An 18,806-nucleotide genomic window follows, 5' to 3' on the forward strand; every position below is an offset into this window, starting at 1 on the left:
AGTCCCGGGATTTGTTGCTGTGACAGATTGACAGGCTCAGGCTAATCCATCTTCACCTTTGGGGGAATCAAAGTATCCCTGTGAAGACTGTAAAACTGCGATGACTGCTCATTTTATCACTTGTTCCTTCTTATCTCTGAACACTTGCTTACCTTTCACCCTTCTGCCACTTGTGCCGGGAATATACTTCACTGACCAGAAAGTTTTGGGTTTTTGTCCTCTGATGCTGTTGAGAATTTGCAGAGATCACCTGGGATCTTTCTTGCCTTCCTAGATTTCATTGTTGCCCTTGAGTCCCAGGCTGGTTGGATGGTGTTGACAGTCCTGTTGACTGTGTATCTAGTTGTGTGATTCTTCTGCACTGTGATATGTGACTTTGCCTCTCTTTGCCTTCCACATCTTTCACACATTTGTATGATGTTTAAAATTAAGCTTTCACACAATGCCGTTCGCCTTTATGATTCCAGTGGAAAGACCGGGATCTTGACTTCTAAATAGTTTTGGGTTTTTGGTTTGGCACCTATCTGCATTCTGGCTGGGGCCCTCTAATTCTTGTAGCGCTGCCCATAATTGTCAGCCTTGGAGTGCTTCCCTGTTCGGTTGTTATTTTGGGGCTATGAGCCAAATCCAGTGCCTGTAACCCTTGGGTGGCGTGCCTTGGGCTTGCCTTCGTATTGAGCCTGGGACAAGTCAAGAGGTTTTCCAGTGCGTGTTGAAGGTGTGACTTTGAACAAGTTTGGTTTGTGTGAGTATGTGTTTGAGATTAAACTGGGATTGTTTCAGTTTGACTGAGTTTGAACATGACCAAAATTATCTGTCCTCTGCTTCAAATAGGAATGTCCATACATTGTGCAAACTTGAATGAGGGGAACACAGCCCAACTGATTTTTTTTTTTTTTATGGTAGGAGCAAAAATAGAGGATTGCATCTAGCCCTGCTTTCTCACACAGTATGTTCTCCTGATACATTGTCGGAAAACAATGGGCTGGTGTGACAATTGGCAATGAAAGTGCTATGTACAAATACCTCTTAAAAACATTAAATATGGTTGACAGGGACATAGAAGTAACTCTGATGCTTCCTACCGAAGCTGTGGGTGTGCATGCAAGGCAAGCATTCTCTCCTTGCAGCCTGCCAGAGCACTGCCTTGCATAAGGGCAAGTTTCATCTGTTTGGCTTTGGTATCATGAAAGTTGCTTTTTCACTTGAGACATGAGAATTCTGCCTGTTGATGTGGAAAGTAAAACAACTCATCTCAGGCTTTTCTTCTTCTCCTTGCCTAACAAGGCAGGTGGAATTTATGTGTTTGGTACTTAGAAAAATGATGTTTTGACTGATGGGGAGCCCAGGTGCCTTACTTTGCCCATCACTCACATGGAGAGTGTGGGAGCATCACCGAAACAGGTCTGACGTCCTTCCCGACTTCGTTTTCCGCCTCTGTCGCCCTTGGCCCTTGGTGACAGATTCGGCAGCCCCCCCAGGCACGCACGAGCTGCGGGCTCCCGGTTCTGCAGGAACGGTGACTCTCCTCCGCGCAGCCCGACGAACCTGTGTGCGCTCTTGGGTCTGCTGGCGGTATTTTGTCAAATTTAGAGAAGGGGAAGCTGAGAGATGGGGTTGTCTTGAACTTTGATCTTCCGTTGAAAAAGCATAGTTAGGGTTGGTTGTTCTGGCCATTGTTGGATTGTGCGCTGTTTGTAGCGGCAAATGTTTGTCTGCTGCTTTTGAGAAGTACCTTGTGGGTGTTTTAAACAAGTAAGTGTATTTTATGTGCAAGAATAACTGAGCTCAATAGGTATAAAATTTCCTGTTAGAAATAAGACACTGACTTTTTCAGCAGCTGTGAATTATTTCCAGCTTTTACTAGGTTTTCAGTACTTAGCTTTTTGTAACTGGTATCTTTAAAAGACAGTATTTCTCACATCTCTGGAGCATTTCAGCAGACCGTTGTGTCTGAATCTGTGGTCTGTTCATGTTGAAATATTTTCCCTGAGCAAGCTTGGAACGTTCATCGCCTCTCTGCCGTCCTGCCTTTTTTAGGGGTTTAGTGGCAAAAAGATCCTCTCTTGAAGTGCCTGCATCTTTCAAGTGTTTAGAATAGATTAATATTTTGACGTTTGTGTTTAGGCAACTGTGTATTTTCTTTCTTGGTATATGCTGCTTTGTTACTTTTGACAGAGTTAAAATGCTAGGCTCTGGTGCTGATTATAAATCAGTTTCTGAATGTATTTTAGTTGAAAGTTAAAAATGGAAAGGTCTGTGGCTTCCAGGACTACACAGTAAATAACAGCGAACCAACCTGTCACGGCAGAGGTGTTTGGTGCAAGTTTGTCTTTGATGTCTGTCTGCTAATGGCGATGGACTTCTGCTGGGAATAAACTTGACTTGTGGTTTCAGGTGTAGAAATACTGGCCATGAGCAAGCTTGGCTGTGAGGGTGCTCTTTTTAAACTCCTGGAGTATGCCCACCTTGTATGTGTCAGCTGTTGTCTGTTATTAACCTGAGCCATTTCAGTGAAACGGGGACTCATCAATGACTGAATGGGATTCTTCATAGTCAGACTATGGGGAGCAAGTCGCAAACTAAAAATCTTTGAAATTCTGCAGTAAGTTGCTTAAATCAGTATCTTAGTATTTGGGAATGCGTAAAGATCAAAAAAGGTCTTCTACTGGTAATTGTTTTTTTTCTTTGTTCAAAATCGGTAATTACACCCCCATAATGGCTCCTCAGATGCAGATGCAGAAGTAAGAGATGAAGAAGAAGAAATTAGTTAGGCATACAGTAATCACAGCAGTGGTTAACTCAGCTGTACAATAGCACAACAACTAATGCAGTGGCTCCTGGAAGCAATTTATTCATAGCAACGAGCCTCACAGCGCCTTGTATGTTTTTCCATTAAAATGTATAGTGCTTCATTTTTAATGCCGCTCTGTACTGAGTGAATTCCATCACAGCAACAGAGGCGGATTCTGGCTGTTTGTTTAAAGAAGTGGGGGTGAGGGAATATCCAAAGGGGTTCAAATGTGGACAGCACAACTTCTGCAGCAGTGCATTGGGTCGTGCCGTTATATGCCTGTGAGGGTCAGTTGTTCAGAGGTGAATTCTGCTCTTGCTCAAGCAACAGTAAATCAATTTTGCATCAGTCTACATCAGCTTTATAAAAGCAGAGCAAGAATAAAGTTAAGCCCATGTATGCCCATTACTGTAGCTTATTTCAGAGAGTGAAGCTTTGGTCAAGGTGCTGCTTGCTTTTCTAATGGAAGTGCAATTTTGTCAGCAACGTTATTTTTGGAGGATGAGCCTCCTTTGGGCCATTTGCCTTGGCAGAAATAAATAAATAAATAAATAAATAGATAAAATAATAATTAAAAATAATCATTATATCGGGCCCTGTATGAGCAACCTTGGTTGCCTATGACAGTGGACAAGGGCAGGCCGCTCTCGGTTCTGGAGTTCTTCTCAGGGATGTTGAACATTTGGGGCTGGAGACCTCCTTCGGACGAGGAACTGGCCCCTCTCACCAGGCAGCTGTTGATCTCGCATTCCTGAGAATTAATGTGAGGAGTGGGAAACCCACATGCAGCTTTAGCACACAGCAAGCAACAGGGAGGCTTGCTTCAAATAGAGTGGTGTGCGTGACATGTACATGTGGTCCCGGGGATGTAGAAGATAAATGTCCGGGTGCTGGTGAGCGATGCGGATGCTGTTCTCCCCGAGCATTCTGTGAAGGGCAGAATGGTTTTGCAAATGATACTGGGCTGTGTAAAACCATGTTCTGAAACTTGGCAAGATGCCTTCTGCCTCGGTTTTTAAGGCTGGATCTGTTCATCCCGTCCTTCCACACGCCAAATCCTAAAGCAGGCTAGGTGGGAGCTGTCTGAAGGCTTCCTTCAGGCCCATTACACAGAGAGGCTCGTATGAAGTGCTTCCTGAAGTACACGGCCAGGGGGAGTGGTTGGTTGCGGTGGTACGAGTCTCCTTCCACGCTGGGACTGGACTTCTCAAACTCTGAAGTTGTGACCTTGGTCACCTCAAAGTGCTGCTGCCTGCCCTTGGCAGTGCTTCCTCCTGGTGGGCTGCACTGTGGGCTTCTGGCAAACGAGAAATATCCTCGGTTAAAATGGGTTTTCACTTTCTTACCAAGCGTCGTGGAAAAAGCTCTGCAGCAATACTGACAAAGGAGAATGAGTTGCATTGCCGTTATTTCTGGAGTTAGCTAAGTGTCTGTCTGCTAAAATATGCAATGGCACTGTTACCAGATCTACTGGTAAGGTTTCTCTGAACTCGTTTAGCATTGCGTTATATTTGAAGGTTTGTTCCTCACCTCTGAGCCATCGTTGCTGTGTAAGAGGAGGAGCGGTGATGGATTTCACCATGGATAAAGGGTGCCCTGAGCATGTGCTTGCAAAGGTGAGGCACACACGTATTTTTATGTCTGAGAAGTACTGTTCTGTGGAGTTAAACACCCTGCATATCGCATCCCCTCCCTAGCCCCAAATCTGGAGTCTGTATTTAGGGATTAAAACAGTCTGTACAGAATTTTCCTGGAGTTTAGCTAAATGAGGTACAGTTTGTGCATAGCATATTTTGTGATACAGATTTGTACTTGCGTAACAGTATAAAAATAAGTTGTACTGTTGCCAATTTGAGTATTCCTATTAAGTTGGCGTGTCTGACTCGTATCTTCTGTCTCGTTTTGAATCAGAAACAGATACCCAAGGATGTGGCTGATGTTTTTAATGCCCCCAGTGACAATGAAGATTTTCTGGGGTTCCAAGAGGATGCTTCCAGACAGAGGTTGTTGTCAGAGGACGGCTATACTAGTTTTGATTCCCTGGAGTCAGGAAAAAAGGTAGGAATGGATTGCTGTGGCCCAGTTATGTGCTTTGGGTGTAGTAGTACTCTGAGCTGGTGTCAAGTCTCCGCTAGCCATAGCTCGCAGCAAAACCCATAATCTGCAGTCCTTGTATTAAAAATAAATGTAAACAAACTTTCTATCCTTTTTAGGGTTTAATGATTGCTTTTAAAAACTTTCATAATATAAAAAGGAAAATGGGTTTCGTTAGAAGGTGAGTTTAAGTGTAGCAAACAGGAAAGAGAGAATTACTATCCTGGGCTGGTGTGCTCTGGATACATAAGATAGTGAAAATGCATAATAGATGGGTATTTGTTATTTGTGAGTATGTGGACTTCAAGGTATTTCTTCCAGAAATTTCTCTCAGTGCTGTTTCTGCCCTAAAGCTGTGTTTTAGTGGTGGTGACCCACAGAAACCATCAGCTCCTGCTGTGATTGTGAAATTTGCTGGTTTTCTGCTCTCTTAATGGTGAAGTAGCTTGGATCAACATAATGATTTGATGTTTTTCATTCTCTGATTTGGTAGCTGGAGGTACCAACTGAATTCACAAGAAAGGAAGAGAACTGGTGTGCTGTCTTGGCTGCCAGAAAATTTAGTTTTTAGTCTTTTTATAAGCTTAGAAGCTTATAATTACATACTTGATAGACATGGGCTAATGTGCTAAAAGATACCTTTGTCAGCTGTGCTCTCAGAAAGGTCCCGCCATTCCATTATAACAAAATTGAAAATGCCTTTTTTTTTTTCCCCTAGTCCATCAGGTCAGTACCTGGTTCAGAGGTGCTGAAGACAAGCAAGATGGCAGCAAAGAAAGCGGACAGAATGAGCCTTGTACAAGTGTGTACTATTTCTGAGCCTTTGTAAGCAAATGGCTTCAGGAGAGTGCAGAAGCCATTTGGGCATAGAGCCACAGCCTGTGCTATGGAGAAAGACGGTGGCTAAAACATAGTGAAATATACTGGGCTCTAAATTGCTTCATAATCTTGTTGCTAGACGGCGGTACTGGTAACTTCAGAAAACCAGGAGGTCGCTTGCTTTCGTATTTGTGGCTTTGTGTGGAGCATGAAGAAGAATCAACGAGGAGAGGTGGTGGTGGTGGTGGTGGTGGTGGTGGTGGAGGTGGAGGGGGAGCCTTGTGCAGGAGCCTGAGCTTCTGCTTCTGCTGCCTGCCTGGGGACTGCAGGCTCCCTACTTTATTTCTCTCTGCCTTGGTTTCCCAACTTGTGAGATGGAGATTATGACAAGGCTTTGCTGCAGAGCATTTTAAAATCCTCTGATGAAAAATGCTGTGGAAGAGCTAGGTATTGTTAGTTTAACGTGTGTTACTGGGAATCCCAGTGAGACTTGTTCCAAATTTACAGCTGGCACTGCAGCCTTCCTCACCATTCCTGTGTTTCCCTTGGGCTGAGAATTATTTTAAATCTCCATCACTGTTGAGTTTAACTCCTTTACCACTAAATGGTATGATAACAACATGATTTTTTTTACCCTGAGTCCCATCCTTTTATGATGCCAAACACCACTGTCGCTGAGAAAGACCATAGGTACTTGTTGTGCAGGAAACTAAAAGGTTTTTGTGTGAAGAGCAAAATGATGTGAAGTTCAGAAAAATTCTGCAGTGGTTGGGACAGGAGGCAAGGCAGCTGCCCTGCCAGGGTGGTGAATGGGACGTTAGTACATCAGGTGTTCCCTTGGATGCTGATGCACAAATGCATTAACAAGTAGTGACTTCTGTGTGTCTGCTTTTCCTCAGGGCTTTCTGCAGTCCTGCTCCCATAATCTCTGCATTTCTGCTGAGTTTCAGCTGTTTCCCCTATAGATATCCCTGATGCATATTTTACCTTGTGTAGACCGTTCTTCATAGGTGTAACAGCATAGCTCTGGGTGTGTTATTTTTGGTCACTTTAGCTAACAAACAGCTTATTTCTATGGAATTTCATTAAAACAGAGAATGCATAAAAACTTCAATTTCCCTCCAAGAAATGCAATTTAACTTTAAAGTAACTTCCCTATTGTGTTTGTTCCTTTCTCAAGCAGCTGCACTGCAGCTATCAACAAAAGAATGAAGTAATTTTGCTCAGAGAAAACTCATTCCAATTACCCATAATAATTTGTAGGAGATGTTTAAGTGTAAAGAAACAGCATATGCAGTAGCTCCCCCCTTCCCATTCCCCTGTAAGTTTTTGCACTCATCTATTGTATTTGGTTTTCACCAGATATTATCTTAACGTAAAGAAGTGTGTAATTAAAGTCAGGGAAGGGAGGGAATTGAAAGGAAGAATAGAGATATTTAGCAAGCGCATCGTATGAAAGGTCATTTTTGTATCTTGTGTAGGAGGAAGAAATAGCAGAGGAAAATTGGGGAAACAAACTTAAGTGAGTGTTGCTGGCTTTCAAGAGGCAGGTGTGGTGTGAACATGGGTTATGTTCCTACGATGAACAAGTCTTTCAGGAGACTAACAGAGACAAGTTGACAGATGGTCTTCTACTAATTCTGATTGGAAGTATGGAAATATATTCTGATTTAGTAAGTGCGTTGTGTTTAATTGGTATGTAATGTGCATATCGTGAAGACTGTTCTAATGAGATCTTAGCTATTTTTCATGGGCTGACTTTTTACTTCCTCGTCTGTAGGCTGAAATTTGGGATGTCTACCCTAGAACATGTTTGAATGATAAACTGCATGATTAAAACAGAGAGAGTTGAGCATCTGGAAGGTGGAGGGATGTTAGTCAGACTGTTCAAAGCTCTGTGGTTTTGTGTTGGTATCTGTCATTTCAGTGATGGTGTAACAGTGTGAGAAGGAGCAGACTCCATCTCCAGGAGCCTTGAGTACTGCTCCAGCAAGCCCAGAGAAGAGTGTTGTTTCTACTGCTAGGTGAAAAAAGGAGGGCTCCCTCTTACTGTGGTTGTGGTTTGTATTTTCTTCCATTCAAGGCCTGGTTTTTTGCATCCAGAAGAAAACATGCGAAACAACATGGTAATTTACACATAAGAAAACTGATAATTTATTTTTATTGGGTAGTAGTGAAGAAGAGGAGGAAGAGGCAAAGAAGAAGTTCCCCTGCCCCCCCCCCCAAGAAGCAGCTCAGTTAAAGCCCTGTGCTCAAAATAAGGCAAAAAAATCCTGCCAAGTTAAAATAACTCAGTGCTGAAACTCTGAATGTCTTCTGTTTTTTTTCTTTTGACAGCCTTTGCCTGCAAAGTGCTTTCACATTATATGCCATGTAGTTGGTACCTGCTTGAGCCTCAGGACCTGTTTATTGTGACTACTCTGTATCTGACTGTCTCTCACAGCTGCTGGCTGATATTTTTACAGGGGGTTCAGTTTCAGTCCAGATACCTCACTGAAGAACTGCGGAGGATTTTCACTGAAGACACTGACTCTGAAACGGAAGTGTTTGAAGGCTTCGCTTCAAGTGAGGTGGATGTGAACAAGAAAGGAGTTCTGGTAAAGGCAGTCGCCTATGTGTGAATGCATATGTTGACTTCTTTTTTTCTACCTCTTCTGTGTAAACCTCATGTTCTAGCAGGAGTGTTTCTGATACACAGTGATGTTCTTTCTTCATGCTGAAGAAAAATATGTGTTATCTAAAAAGAGAAAAAAAGCTTTATTTAATGTAACATCACATATTAGAAATGAGAACTTCTTCCCCTGCTTGTAGACTGACTGTGCTGGGCAAGATTGTTCCTCTGAAGACAGCCATGTCTGTATCCCAGACAAAATTAATATGTAGATTTTGTGTTGGTCTCTGCCCAGAGAGAAGTCATGTACTGTGAACTTTTAAAAATCTGTTGATTTAGGTGAATTTATGACAGTGCCTTCGGGTGGTAAGAGTGCTGCCTAGAATTACTGATTTAAAAATGACCTTTCTCGTGTCACAGCCAATAATGTAACATGGGATTCTTCCTGCCTCTAGGTGGTGGAGTCAAACTTGAGTGGTGAAGAACGTGATAATTTATTGGGTAGTGAGGAAGAAGAGGATGAAGAGGCGAAGAAGAAAGTTTCCCCCAAGAGAAGAAGCTTTGGCCTTCGTGTTGCCTTGCAGTTTCCCACCAGAAAGTCATCTGAGAAAAAAGTGCCTGAACAGGCTTTTTCTAACTTACCTCTAAAGGACAGTGAATCCCTCACACCTCTTTCAAAAGACATAAGCTGCAAGCGGTGGGACAAACTAGAGGGCTCTGCTTCAGAGTCTGAAGAAGACGTTAAAGAAACACAGGAGGAAAGTTCCAGTGCTCTGCTTAAGAGAGCCATGAATATTAAAGAAAATAAAGCCATGGTAAGACTTACGAGCAGTGCTTTGTTCTCTGACATTTACATCCGAGTACTTAGCTCCAGAACACTTGAATTTTGGGCTCCCCCCTGGTGCTGTGCTGGGACTTTGGGAAAATCTCATCGTGGTTTGTGTTTTGACTTTTTCTACCTGGGAAAACCCTGGAAGACCATCAGCATTCAGACATTTATCCCTAAAATAGCGTCAGGTAGGACTAGCCTGCTCAAGTTTAAAACCAGAGTTGAACCAACCATTTTGTATGTGGATGTGAACAAAGTTACAGATGCCAAAGTTGCAGTCTTATATTCGGAACATGTCAGAAAACCAGCTGGTCCCTTCAGGTTGTTCATGTTGTCATTTGCACAATAGAGTTTCTACTTTTCATTTGTGTCTGACAGATCTGCTGCAGTTACTGATTGGAGAGCCAGCTAAAAACTGCTAAGGATGATAAATGTAATTTTTCAGTTGTGTGGGGTGCGATATTTACAGTTACACTTTGCTATATAACTACTGAAAGTGTGTGTGTGTAGGTGCGGAAAAGAGACACTGATCATTCCCTAATGCTTTTTCCAGTATTGTCCAAAATGCCACCAGCTCTCTTTAATTATCATGCTGCCATGCAAATCTGAATTGATGTTGGGTCCTCAGTGCCTCCTTCAGTTTTACTTTATTCTAGGAAAAGCTGCAGCTTCCAAGCAGTCTTGGGGCTCAGGTACACCTCTTGGGCATGGGGGCCTGCAGCTCCCACATAAAAACTTGCTTTAGTTTTGTACTTGCGTTTCTAACGTGGTGGTCCGGCTGCTCTTCCACCCTTCTTGCCTTCCACTCTTCCTTCTAGTTCAACCATTGTGAAATTCATTGGCATCCCAGTTGCAGTACTGTAATGACATTAAATAGCTCTTAATAAATACCACACTGAAGTATTTACCGAGAAATGCTGTACCCAGCTTTTAATCTCATGATTGGTATGACGGTCTCAGCGACAGCTAGCAGCATGCCTCATCCCTGCTGTTGCTGGCTTTTCAGAAGATAGCCTCAACCTGGCCTTCCAGAACAGCTCGGTATTTTTTTGGACCTGTCAGCCACTGCTTCTGTTGAAGCGTGCCTCCAGGACATCTCCTACATGGTGCAACAGACTGTCTTGCTGAAGTGCTTCTGATACTGCATACGCCGTAGTTAGGGGAACCGCCAGTGGGGTTCAGTTGTTTTACAACTTTGCAAATGAGCGTGTACCCATGTTGCTGTGTGTATCTGCACAAAGCAAGGGGTATGTAGAATTACTGGCTGTGGTTTGCAGCATTTGTGAAATCAGCACTAGCTGTCGTGGTTGAAAAAAGGATGTTCCTAGTCATTGCTGCTAAGGACCACTGAGAAATGATGAGCAAAGTTTCCCTGCTACAATGTCACCGCTTAAGGGGACACTCTGAGTTCCCTGGAAAAAAGGCACAGGTGTATCAGCAGCCATTCAGTAAAATAGCCCACAGGAAACATCTTACCATCTTCTGGCCCAGGGCACCCTGTCTTCCTCTTCTCCCTCCTGTCGTATGAACTGTGAATTTCTCGTTATTGGTCATAGATACTGTAACCATCTTGTAATGCGCTGTTCAGTGCTGTTTTGACAAAATTGGATGCAATTCTAGCTAATTCTAATTCCCAGTAAGAATTAACGGGAGCTGTGAAATTAGTACTGCCTAGGAGAGTTTTGCTTTGCAGGTAAATGCAGAGGTAAATGAACCCCTTTTATGAGCCCCACTTAAATAAAGTGCCTCCAGAAAGGTTTCGTGCACTGAAACTTCATATGTTCAGATATAATTTGGAGTGCATGGGAAGAGTGGATGATAGGTGTTGCTTATTTCCAAGTTTGCAGTGAGTTTTCAATGCAGCATCACTGTTGGTTTCAGCTTGCCCAGCTGCTGGCAGAACTGAATTCCATACCCGACCTGTTCCCGGTGAAAACGCCCACCTCGACTCCTTCGGTAAGTCTCTACTACCGGCTAGAGGTGACAGTCGTTTTTGCTAGACTTAGGATTAATGTGTTTCCCTATGAAACGATTTCACCAAGTCTGTTCTGGCTTACTTTGGGTTTGGTCACTTTATTTATATAGATTTGCTATTGGTCAGTATTTAAGTACCAGAGGTTAAGTGAGGAAATGGAATTTAATAAGATAATTTATGAAGAAATCCAGAGACCAAGGTGAGATCCTTCTTTATCATTTTTGCCCCAGAAATACTAGACACTAGACTAGATGCTAGACAAATGTCTGTGTATGTGGGAATAAGGAAGAATAGTCGCTTTCCTTTGGGTTTAGATCCTGTTAATTTCCCACTTGCAGGCTTTTCTTTTAAAATCTACACTTCCCAGCAGAGCTGTGCTGATGAAATTCAACCACTTCAACATAAACCTGGAATGTAACTGTAGTCATTTCAACTGACTTTTCTTGGCTAAAAGCAGAGAACTGTCAACCCCTCTAGGTTCTCTATAGAGTAATGTTTTTCCACATATATTATAAACTGGAGAGATTTGAGGAAAAATAGAAAGGCCATGTCTTTGGGAAGCCCATGTAGAAATGCTGCTGTGTTGGTTGTCAGGTGAAAAGGTGAAGTCAAATTTTAAAGTCCTTGAAAGGATGGAACCTTGCTATCTCTAGTCAAATCCTATGGAAACTTAAACATCCTTTGAATACATACATAAGCCTGCTGCTTTTATTTAGTATCTTTACTTTACTTGAGGAAGGGGGAGGGCATCAGGAGTACTCTAGTTGCCTCATGTGCTTAGTTTTTGCCTTCCAGCCTGTCTCATTGTAATGTGCCTTTCACTTCTTTCGAAGGAAATAACTAAAGTGTGTGGCAGCAAGCAGACTTGCTTCCTACATCTTGTTTATACTGTCAGATTTAATAGCTGCCTTTATGGTAGGTGTCCATGCAGGACTTCTGTTGCATGAATTCAGTCATGCAGTAATTGGCAGGTGTGACAATATGAAGAGGGTATTGTGTGCCTCCTATTAATTTCCAGCTTTTAGGAATCTGGAAGTAGGAGAAGCAGCTTATTAATGCCCATTCAATTTAAAAAATATAAAAGAAAATAACCTAGTATTTGGATTATTCCTTGAAGGTGTATTCAGGTTGTGGGAAAATCTGAACATTTAGCTACTGAAGAGTGAGAGCTAGCTTCTACCTTCATATGCCATACAGAAAATTTTGGTATGGTTCTGTGATTTGATTGGAATAGAATTTGACTGTGAAGGTGTGGTGTTGTAAAAGGAGCAAAAAGGTATAGTGTGTAGGGAGAACACTTAGGAATGCTAGAAATTGGTGAGGTTTGGCTTAACAAATAAGGGGTGGGAGAAGAACAGATTAATTCATGATAGTACAAGTGTGGTACAGGCATTTTCAGATCATTTCTGGTGTTTAACACCACAAACGTAACTGAAAGAATGGTTACTGGAATCTTCTTCTCTTTCTAGAAACAGAAGAAAATCCCAAGGAGGACATTTTCTGAAGGCCAGATAGCACGTCGCATGAACCCAACCAGAAATGCTCGTCCACCAGAAAAGTTTGCCTTGGAGAAATTTACTGTGTCGGCTGTCAAATTTGCAGAACACTTCCGTAGCTATAGACAACAGAACCTCTTGAAGAAGAGACTCAGTGTGGTATTTGCCAGCCTTTGATATCTCTAGTAGTCAGGGATTCAGAAACATTTAGATTGTTGGCCAGCACTTAGAGCAGACATCACATCCTACAGAAAGTTAATGAGAACCTTTGGTTGGGATTAGCTACAGAGGTTATCTTCAGGCCTTCCTGCCTCATCTTTCACCCGTTAACTGGGCTCTGTTTGTGACCTGTGTTGTCCAAACATAACAAGGCAGTTTACTTATGGTCTTATTATTTATTCATTATCTGAAAATTACTAGAGCCCACAATATAGAAGGCCTATGAGTGGCAAGGCAGTAGGGCTAGTGGAGGTGACAAAGCAGATCTTCTCTATCTTTGGACTCAGAAAAAAATAGCAAAAACCCTTCTCTGGAAATAGCAGAGGGAACATAGGAGTTATATAGCTGAACTGAGAATGAACGAAGGGAATCTGCACCAATAAACTGCTGATGTACTGGCTAGCCATTCAAAAGTTGCAGGTTTTATTCTTCCCCATTTTTTTAAAATCTGTTTTTTCCCTCCCTTAGCTTATGGTGGTCATTTATCTTGGTTATATTTATTTACTGTATAGCCTTTATGAGGAAGACTCTTTAAGTTTGTGTCTGCACAGGCTGGATCCCACTTCTGCTTGTAAGAATGAGTGCTGGGCATAGTTGAAGCATTATAGAAGGAACTTGGCTATTAAAAAAAGTGGAGTAGCACTGAGTGAGAACCTGGGCTGGTAAGAGAGAACAGAGCTGATCTAGGGTGAAGGACAAATGAGGTGTTAAGAGTGGGGCACGGGGAAGGCTAAGGATCAGATGAGACTTGTACATGAATAGGGGTCAAAGAGAATGATACTTGGAAGGAAAAAAAGAGCACTCACTATTGAGTGGAGGACTCTCTTCCAGGTAACAAACAGGATAACAAGAAAGGGCTGGGTATGGCAGGACTAACTTAAAATTTCAGTAAAGGTTTTTTGCAGGACATTAGAGATTGTCATTGGAGAAGGCAATTGGAGAGTATGCTAGGAGACTGAAGGAGCAAAGCATGGGAAGGCAGATGGTCATAGTTCCTTATTTTGAAAGGGAAGAAATGGATTATGAAGAGTTAAAGTGTAGGTGTGCAGGGAATGCAAAGAAAAGGAGGTATCATAAAAATGTGTTAGGGATTTGTGGAAATAGAAGTAGCAATGATGGGAAGGAAGAACATATAAGCAGAATAAATAATAAATGGAGTAGAGAAAAGATTAGGGAGAGAGAAAGAGGCAGTGATGATTTGGAAACTCTATTTCCTGTTCTTCCAGTGGTCCATGAGCCTGTATTCAGCCCCCTCTTGACTGCATACGCATTATAAATGAAAGAATTTGTCGCCAGGTGTGGTGACAAAGTCTTCATGACACCAGACAAAAGGTGTTGAGATGAGTTTGTTTAGCAGGGGGATTGTGGAGTGCGCAAAAGAAGGAGATCATCAAAGTATTCATCTCACCGTCCAGTAGAGGATATTACTGAGGAGGACTTGGACAACATTGCAATCACTGTTAAAGACAAAATCTATGACAAAGTTCTAGTAAGTGGCTGCTGTATTCTTTAGTGTGTCCATGCACTTGAAATTGAAAGTCTCTTAATAGTTCACTGGTGTTTGCTAAAAGATATGCTTTCCTGAGGCTTTGGAGAGTGCAGCTCAGCATTATTATATTACACAAGCACAACTTTGAAATCTTTGCCAGGCTTCTGTGGGCTTGCCTGTGCTGGTTGATATGCCCCACCAATTTTTTGCCTCTGCAAACAAGTGCTTTCTTGCCATAGAGTTATTTAAGTGGAATTTGCTATAGCTGTGACTCACCACTGATAAGAGTTGACATCCCTTTCATCTCTCATTCTCACTTAATATAAATGTTGTGGTGGTGGTGGTTGTACCATTAAATAATAGTGATCCCTGCTGCTTCTTGTACCCTTTGGAAATGACATTTCTGTATGGGTTAGGTAGTCTCCAAAGCTCTCGATGGAACTCCTCTTTCCTTCACTGGTTTTGGCTATTATTAATTGTCATAAAGATCTAGATGATCAGCTTACTATCTATTTCATGCTTCATTGTATTTGCAGAGATGAGTCACAAGGTCATTTTCTGAATAGGTTTAACTTTTTCCTAGATGGAGGAAGACATCAGAACTGCAACATGAGATTCATGTAGTTTCAGACTCCCAATGCAACTGAGGCTGGGCACTGTCTCTGTAAAATTTCTAGCATCTCTCCAGATAACTATATGATTTATCGTAATAACAGAACTTACGGTTCTTTTACTAAGAATTTCATTGCTGAATCTGACTTGGTTTGAAGTTTGTGCTTTGCTATCAGCAGATATATTAGGAAAGTTTAGTGACCAGCATTTAAGATGTCCTTCATACATATGTATGTGTTTCTCCTCCTTTCCACCTTTAGGGTAGTACTTGCCACCAGTGTCGACAAAAGACAATTGATACAAAGACAGTCTGTCGCAACCAGGGCTGTGGAGGAGTAAGGGGGCAGTTTTGTGGACCATGTCTTCGAAATCGATATGGGGAGGATGTGAAATCAGCACTGCTTGATCCAGTAAGTATCGTTTCTTGGGCTTGGAGGTAAGTGGTGTCATGGTTTTAGCCCAGCCGACAACAAAGCACCATGTGGCCGCTCGCTTGCTCGCTCCTCTTCCCCACCCCTGGTGGGATGGGGAGGAGAAAATATAACAGAAGGTTCATGGGTTGAGACAAGGACAGGGAGAGGTCACTCACCAATTATGGTCGTGGGCAAAACAGACTTGACTTGGGAAAAAACCCAAAATTAATTTGATTTGTTACCAATCAAATCGGAGTAGGATAATGACAAATAAAACCAAATGTTAAAACACCTTCTTCCCACCCCTCCCTTCTTCCTGGGCACAACTTCACTCCCGAATTCTCTGCCTCCTCCCTCCTGAGCGGCATGGGGGGCCGGAGGATGGGGGTTGTGGTCAGTTCATCACACATTGTCTCTGCCGCTCCTTCCTCCTCACACTCTTGCCCTGCTCCAGTGTGGGGTCCCTCCCACGGGAGACAGTCCTCCATGAACTGCTCCAGTGTTGGTCCCTTATATGGGCTGCAGTCCTTCAGGCACAGACTGCTCCAGCGTGGGTCCCCCGCGGGGTCACAAGTCCTGCCAGAAAACCTGCTCCGTGGGCTCCTCTCTCCACAGATCCGCAGGTCCTTCCAGGAGACTGCTCCAGCGCGGGCTTCCCACTGGGTCACAGCCTCCTTTGGGCACCCACCTGCTCTGGTGTAGGGTCCTCCACGGGCTGCAGGTGGATATCTGCCCTACTGTGGACCTCCATGGCCTGCAGGGGGACAACCTGCCTCACCATGGTCTTCACCGCAGGCTGCAGGGGAATCTCTGCTCTGGCACACCTCCTCCCCCTCTGACCTTGGTGTCTGCATAGGTGTTTCTCTCACGTTCCACTCCTCTCTCCATGGCAGGTTTTTCCCTTCTTAAATATGTTGTCACAGAAGCACTACCACCATCACTGATGGGCTCAGCCTTGGCCAGTGGCAGGTCCGTCTTGGAGCCGGGGAAGCTTCTAGCAGCTTCTCACAGGAGCCACCCCTGCAGCTCCTCCCCACTACCAAAACCTCGCCATGCAAACCCAATACAAGTATAATGAATATCGGTTTTGTTAGTAAGCTGTGATGCATATATGCTCATGATGACATGGTGTTCAGTTTTTTTTGCCATGAGATCTGTAGTGTAGTACTGTTATGACTGACACTTATCTTGTTGGAACTCAAGTGGAAGGTGCTGGGCCTGGGTTATAATCCACCCATATTCAAGCTTTGGAGCTCCACTTGCTTACCAGATGACAGTGGAGGGAAAGTGTGAGAGCTTTTAAGAGAAGGAACATGTCCGCTTTCAGAAAAACTCCAAAACGTACTGGTTTTTTTCCTTTTTTTTTTAATGCTTTCAGTAATGTGGCATGCAATGCCGGTTCCTTGTTTTAGATTCTAATTTTTACATATGAGAAAAAAGGAGAAGGATAGCTAAAAGGCTTAGGGTTGGTTCCCGTTTTTTCTGTTGTCCCCCAAGGCACTGAGTAAGGAGAGAGTACACGCTGCTGCCAGAGAACGAGGCACGTGTATACGCAAAGACCTCTCAGCACAATAGCGCTCTGTGTGCTCAGCTTGTTCTGGGACCTCCTCTCCCCCACCTCTGCTTTAGAGATGGGCTTCTGGGCTGTTCTGAAGGACAGTGGAGAACCAAGAGCTCTGATGTGCTGGCCCAGTATGGCAATGGCTGCTATACTGTAATGCTGGCTGTTAGCACCTGCGCCTCTGTGCTCAGTTGCTGAGCAGCTGGGAGCTGCCTGACTTACTTCATGTACATGCTGGGTAATGCGGTCCCAGGAGTCATGCTACACCAGCAAGCAGAGCCAAAGAAACTTGTCACAGTGGGTACCCGTCTTGTTCTAGGGAGTTCACTATGGTCAGCCTAGCATAGGATGTGTTACCATTAAGCATTACGGATGCCTTTAGGCTATTTGAAAATGAGTACTGAGGACATCAGAGAACCTGAGTCTCCAGAGTAAGAAGTATTCAAGCAAACAGGGTAGTACTTAATCAGTTCTTTAATCCTGCAGAATTTGGAAAGTGTTAATAAGGTTGGTTGGTTGGCTGGCTGATAATAGGCTTTTAAAAACCTAGCCCTGAACAATCACATGGTGGGGAAGGCAAATGTAACCTTACTCATGGCTTGCCTTTACCCCCCCTCCCACATTCACCCCCTTGCAGGCCTGGATCTGTCCTCCTTGTCGTGGGGTGTGCAACTGCAGCTACTGCCGCCGGCGGGACGGGCGCTGTGCCACAGGCATGCTCATCCACTTGGCCAAGTTCTACGGCTACAACAATGTCAAGGAGTACCTGGAAAGGTGAGGGCTGTGCCCTGTAGTCATTTCTTTCTAAACTGTTGTAGCTCTTTAAATAATACTTGACTTCTGTGGCCTGGGGCAGATCCTGGACCTATGCAAAAGAAGTCTCTTGGACTTCAGACTTCTCCTAGGCTGAAATCAGCTTCATTAAAGTGAGTTATATTGTCTCTGTAAATGCTTTTGCTGATTTTGAAAACTGTATTGATTGCTTGAAGCACATAGGAGTGCTGTTTTGGAAGTTGTCATCTTCAACAATGGAAATTATCTGTTTATGGGGAACCTGAGTTTCCTAAAAAGCACTAACACTGTTTTCTCACATGTCTTCTAGTTTACAAAAACAACTGGCGGATGACAATTGAGAACACTGAACTCAAGCTGTGCCTGCAACTGGTTAATATGTTGACAAATTTTGACTTCAAAAGGTTATTACTATGTTTTATATAAGATAGAATTGTAGAGTATAGTATATGCATTTCTATGTTGGGAACTTTTTGATTGATGTGGTCTTATGCAAAAGTTCTCTCAGGAAAATGTTTTGGTAGAGAAATCTACATGCACAGACCTATAGGTTAAGTGAAATGGCACTCTTGAACCTTGAGTGGTTAATTTTTAATAGAGCTACACAACCACATGATGGAGAACTTGGTCAATTTGAGCAATATTTTTATTTATATAATTGTGCAAGTTTGCAGAAAGGGTGTTTAACAGCTACCTGTAAAGCATACTCTGTTTTTTAAAGAAACAAAACCCCCTTGTATTCCAACTTGACCATAAAGATTCAGTTTTCCAACCCTTACTTTCTGAACCTACTCCTCCACCTGTAGTTTATGGAACTTGTCCCTACAAAGAAGGGAAGGGTACTTTCATCTGAATGCCGTTATATTCCAGCCAAAGCTGATGCAACCTACCACTAGGAGGGTAGGTTTTTTTTTTTTTATTCCAAAGTGCAATTAATCACTGAAACATGAAAATGGAAGAGTGTTTTGTTAAAAAAAAAAAAAAAATTTAAATCATCATCCTAATAAAAAAGAATTGCGCACTAGCAGTTTTTGTATGGTGTACCTGCTGCCTGAACCAACTACCTTATAGCAGTCATAACTGGTTAACTGGCTTAAATCAC

At 43.0% G+C, this 18,806-nt stretch overlaps 1 protein-coding gene across 1 annotated transcript; it reads left to right on the plus strand.

The window, feature by feature from the left end:
* The first annotated feature begins 1,300 nt into the window (after positions 1 to 1,300).
* Positions 1,301 to 18,450, plus strand: CDCA7L (cell division cycle associated 7-like). Its single transcript, XM_010577616.1, has 10 exons — positions 1,301 to 1,309; positions 4,706 to 4,852; positions 8,173 to 8,304; positions 8,774 to 9,133; positions 11,029 to 11,103; positions 12,592 to 12,777; positions 14,192 to 14,326; positions 15,199 to 15,348; positions 17,550 to 17,686; positions 18,015 to 18,450. Exons 1-10 carry the CDS (start codon positions 1,301 to 1,303, stop codon positions 18,043 to 18,045), a joined length of 1,362 nt encoding a protein of 453 aa, XP_010575918.1. The 3' UTR covers positions 18,046 to 18,450.
* The last annotated feature ends 356 nt before the right edge of the window (positions 18,451 to 18,806 follow it).

The sequence above is a fragment of the Haliaeetus leucocephalus genome, unplaced genomic scaffold (assembly GCF_000737465.1).
Source record: "Haliaeetus leucocephalus isolate CR32 unplaced genomic scaffold, Haliaeetus_leucocephalus-4.0 Scaffold566, whole genome shotgun sequence".
NCBI classification, from domain to species: domain Eukaryota; kingdom Metazoa; phylum Chordata; class Aves; order Accipitriformes; family Accipitridae; genus Haliaeetus; species Haliaeetus leucocephalus.

Coding starts and splice junctions, on each gene's coding strand:
- CDCA7L (XM_010577616.1), top strand. Junction 11,104..12,591: donor CGCCCACCTCGACTCCTTCG/GTAAGTCTCTAC, acceptor TTCTCTTTCTAG/AAACAGAAGAAAATCCCAAG. Junction 17,687..18,014: donor GTCAAGGAGTACCTGGAAAG/GTGAGGGCTGTG, acceptor CATGTCTTCTAG/TTTACAAAAACAACTGGCGG.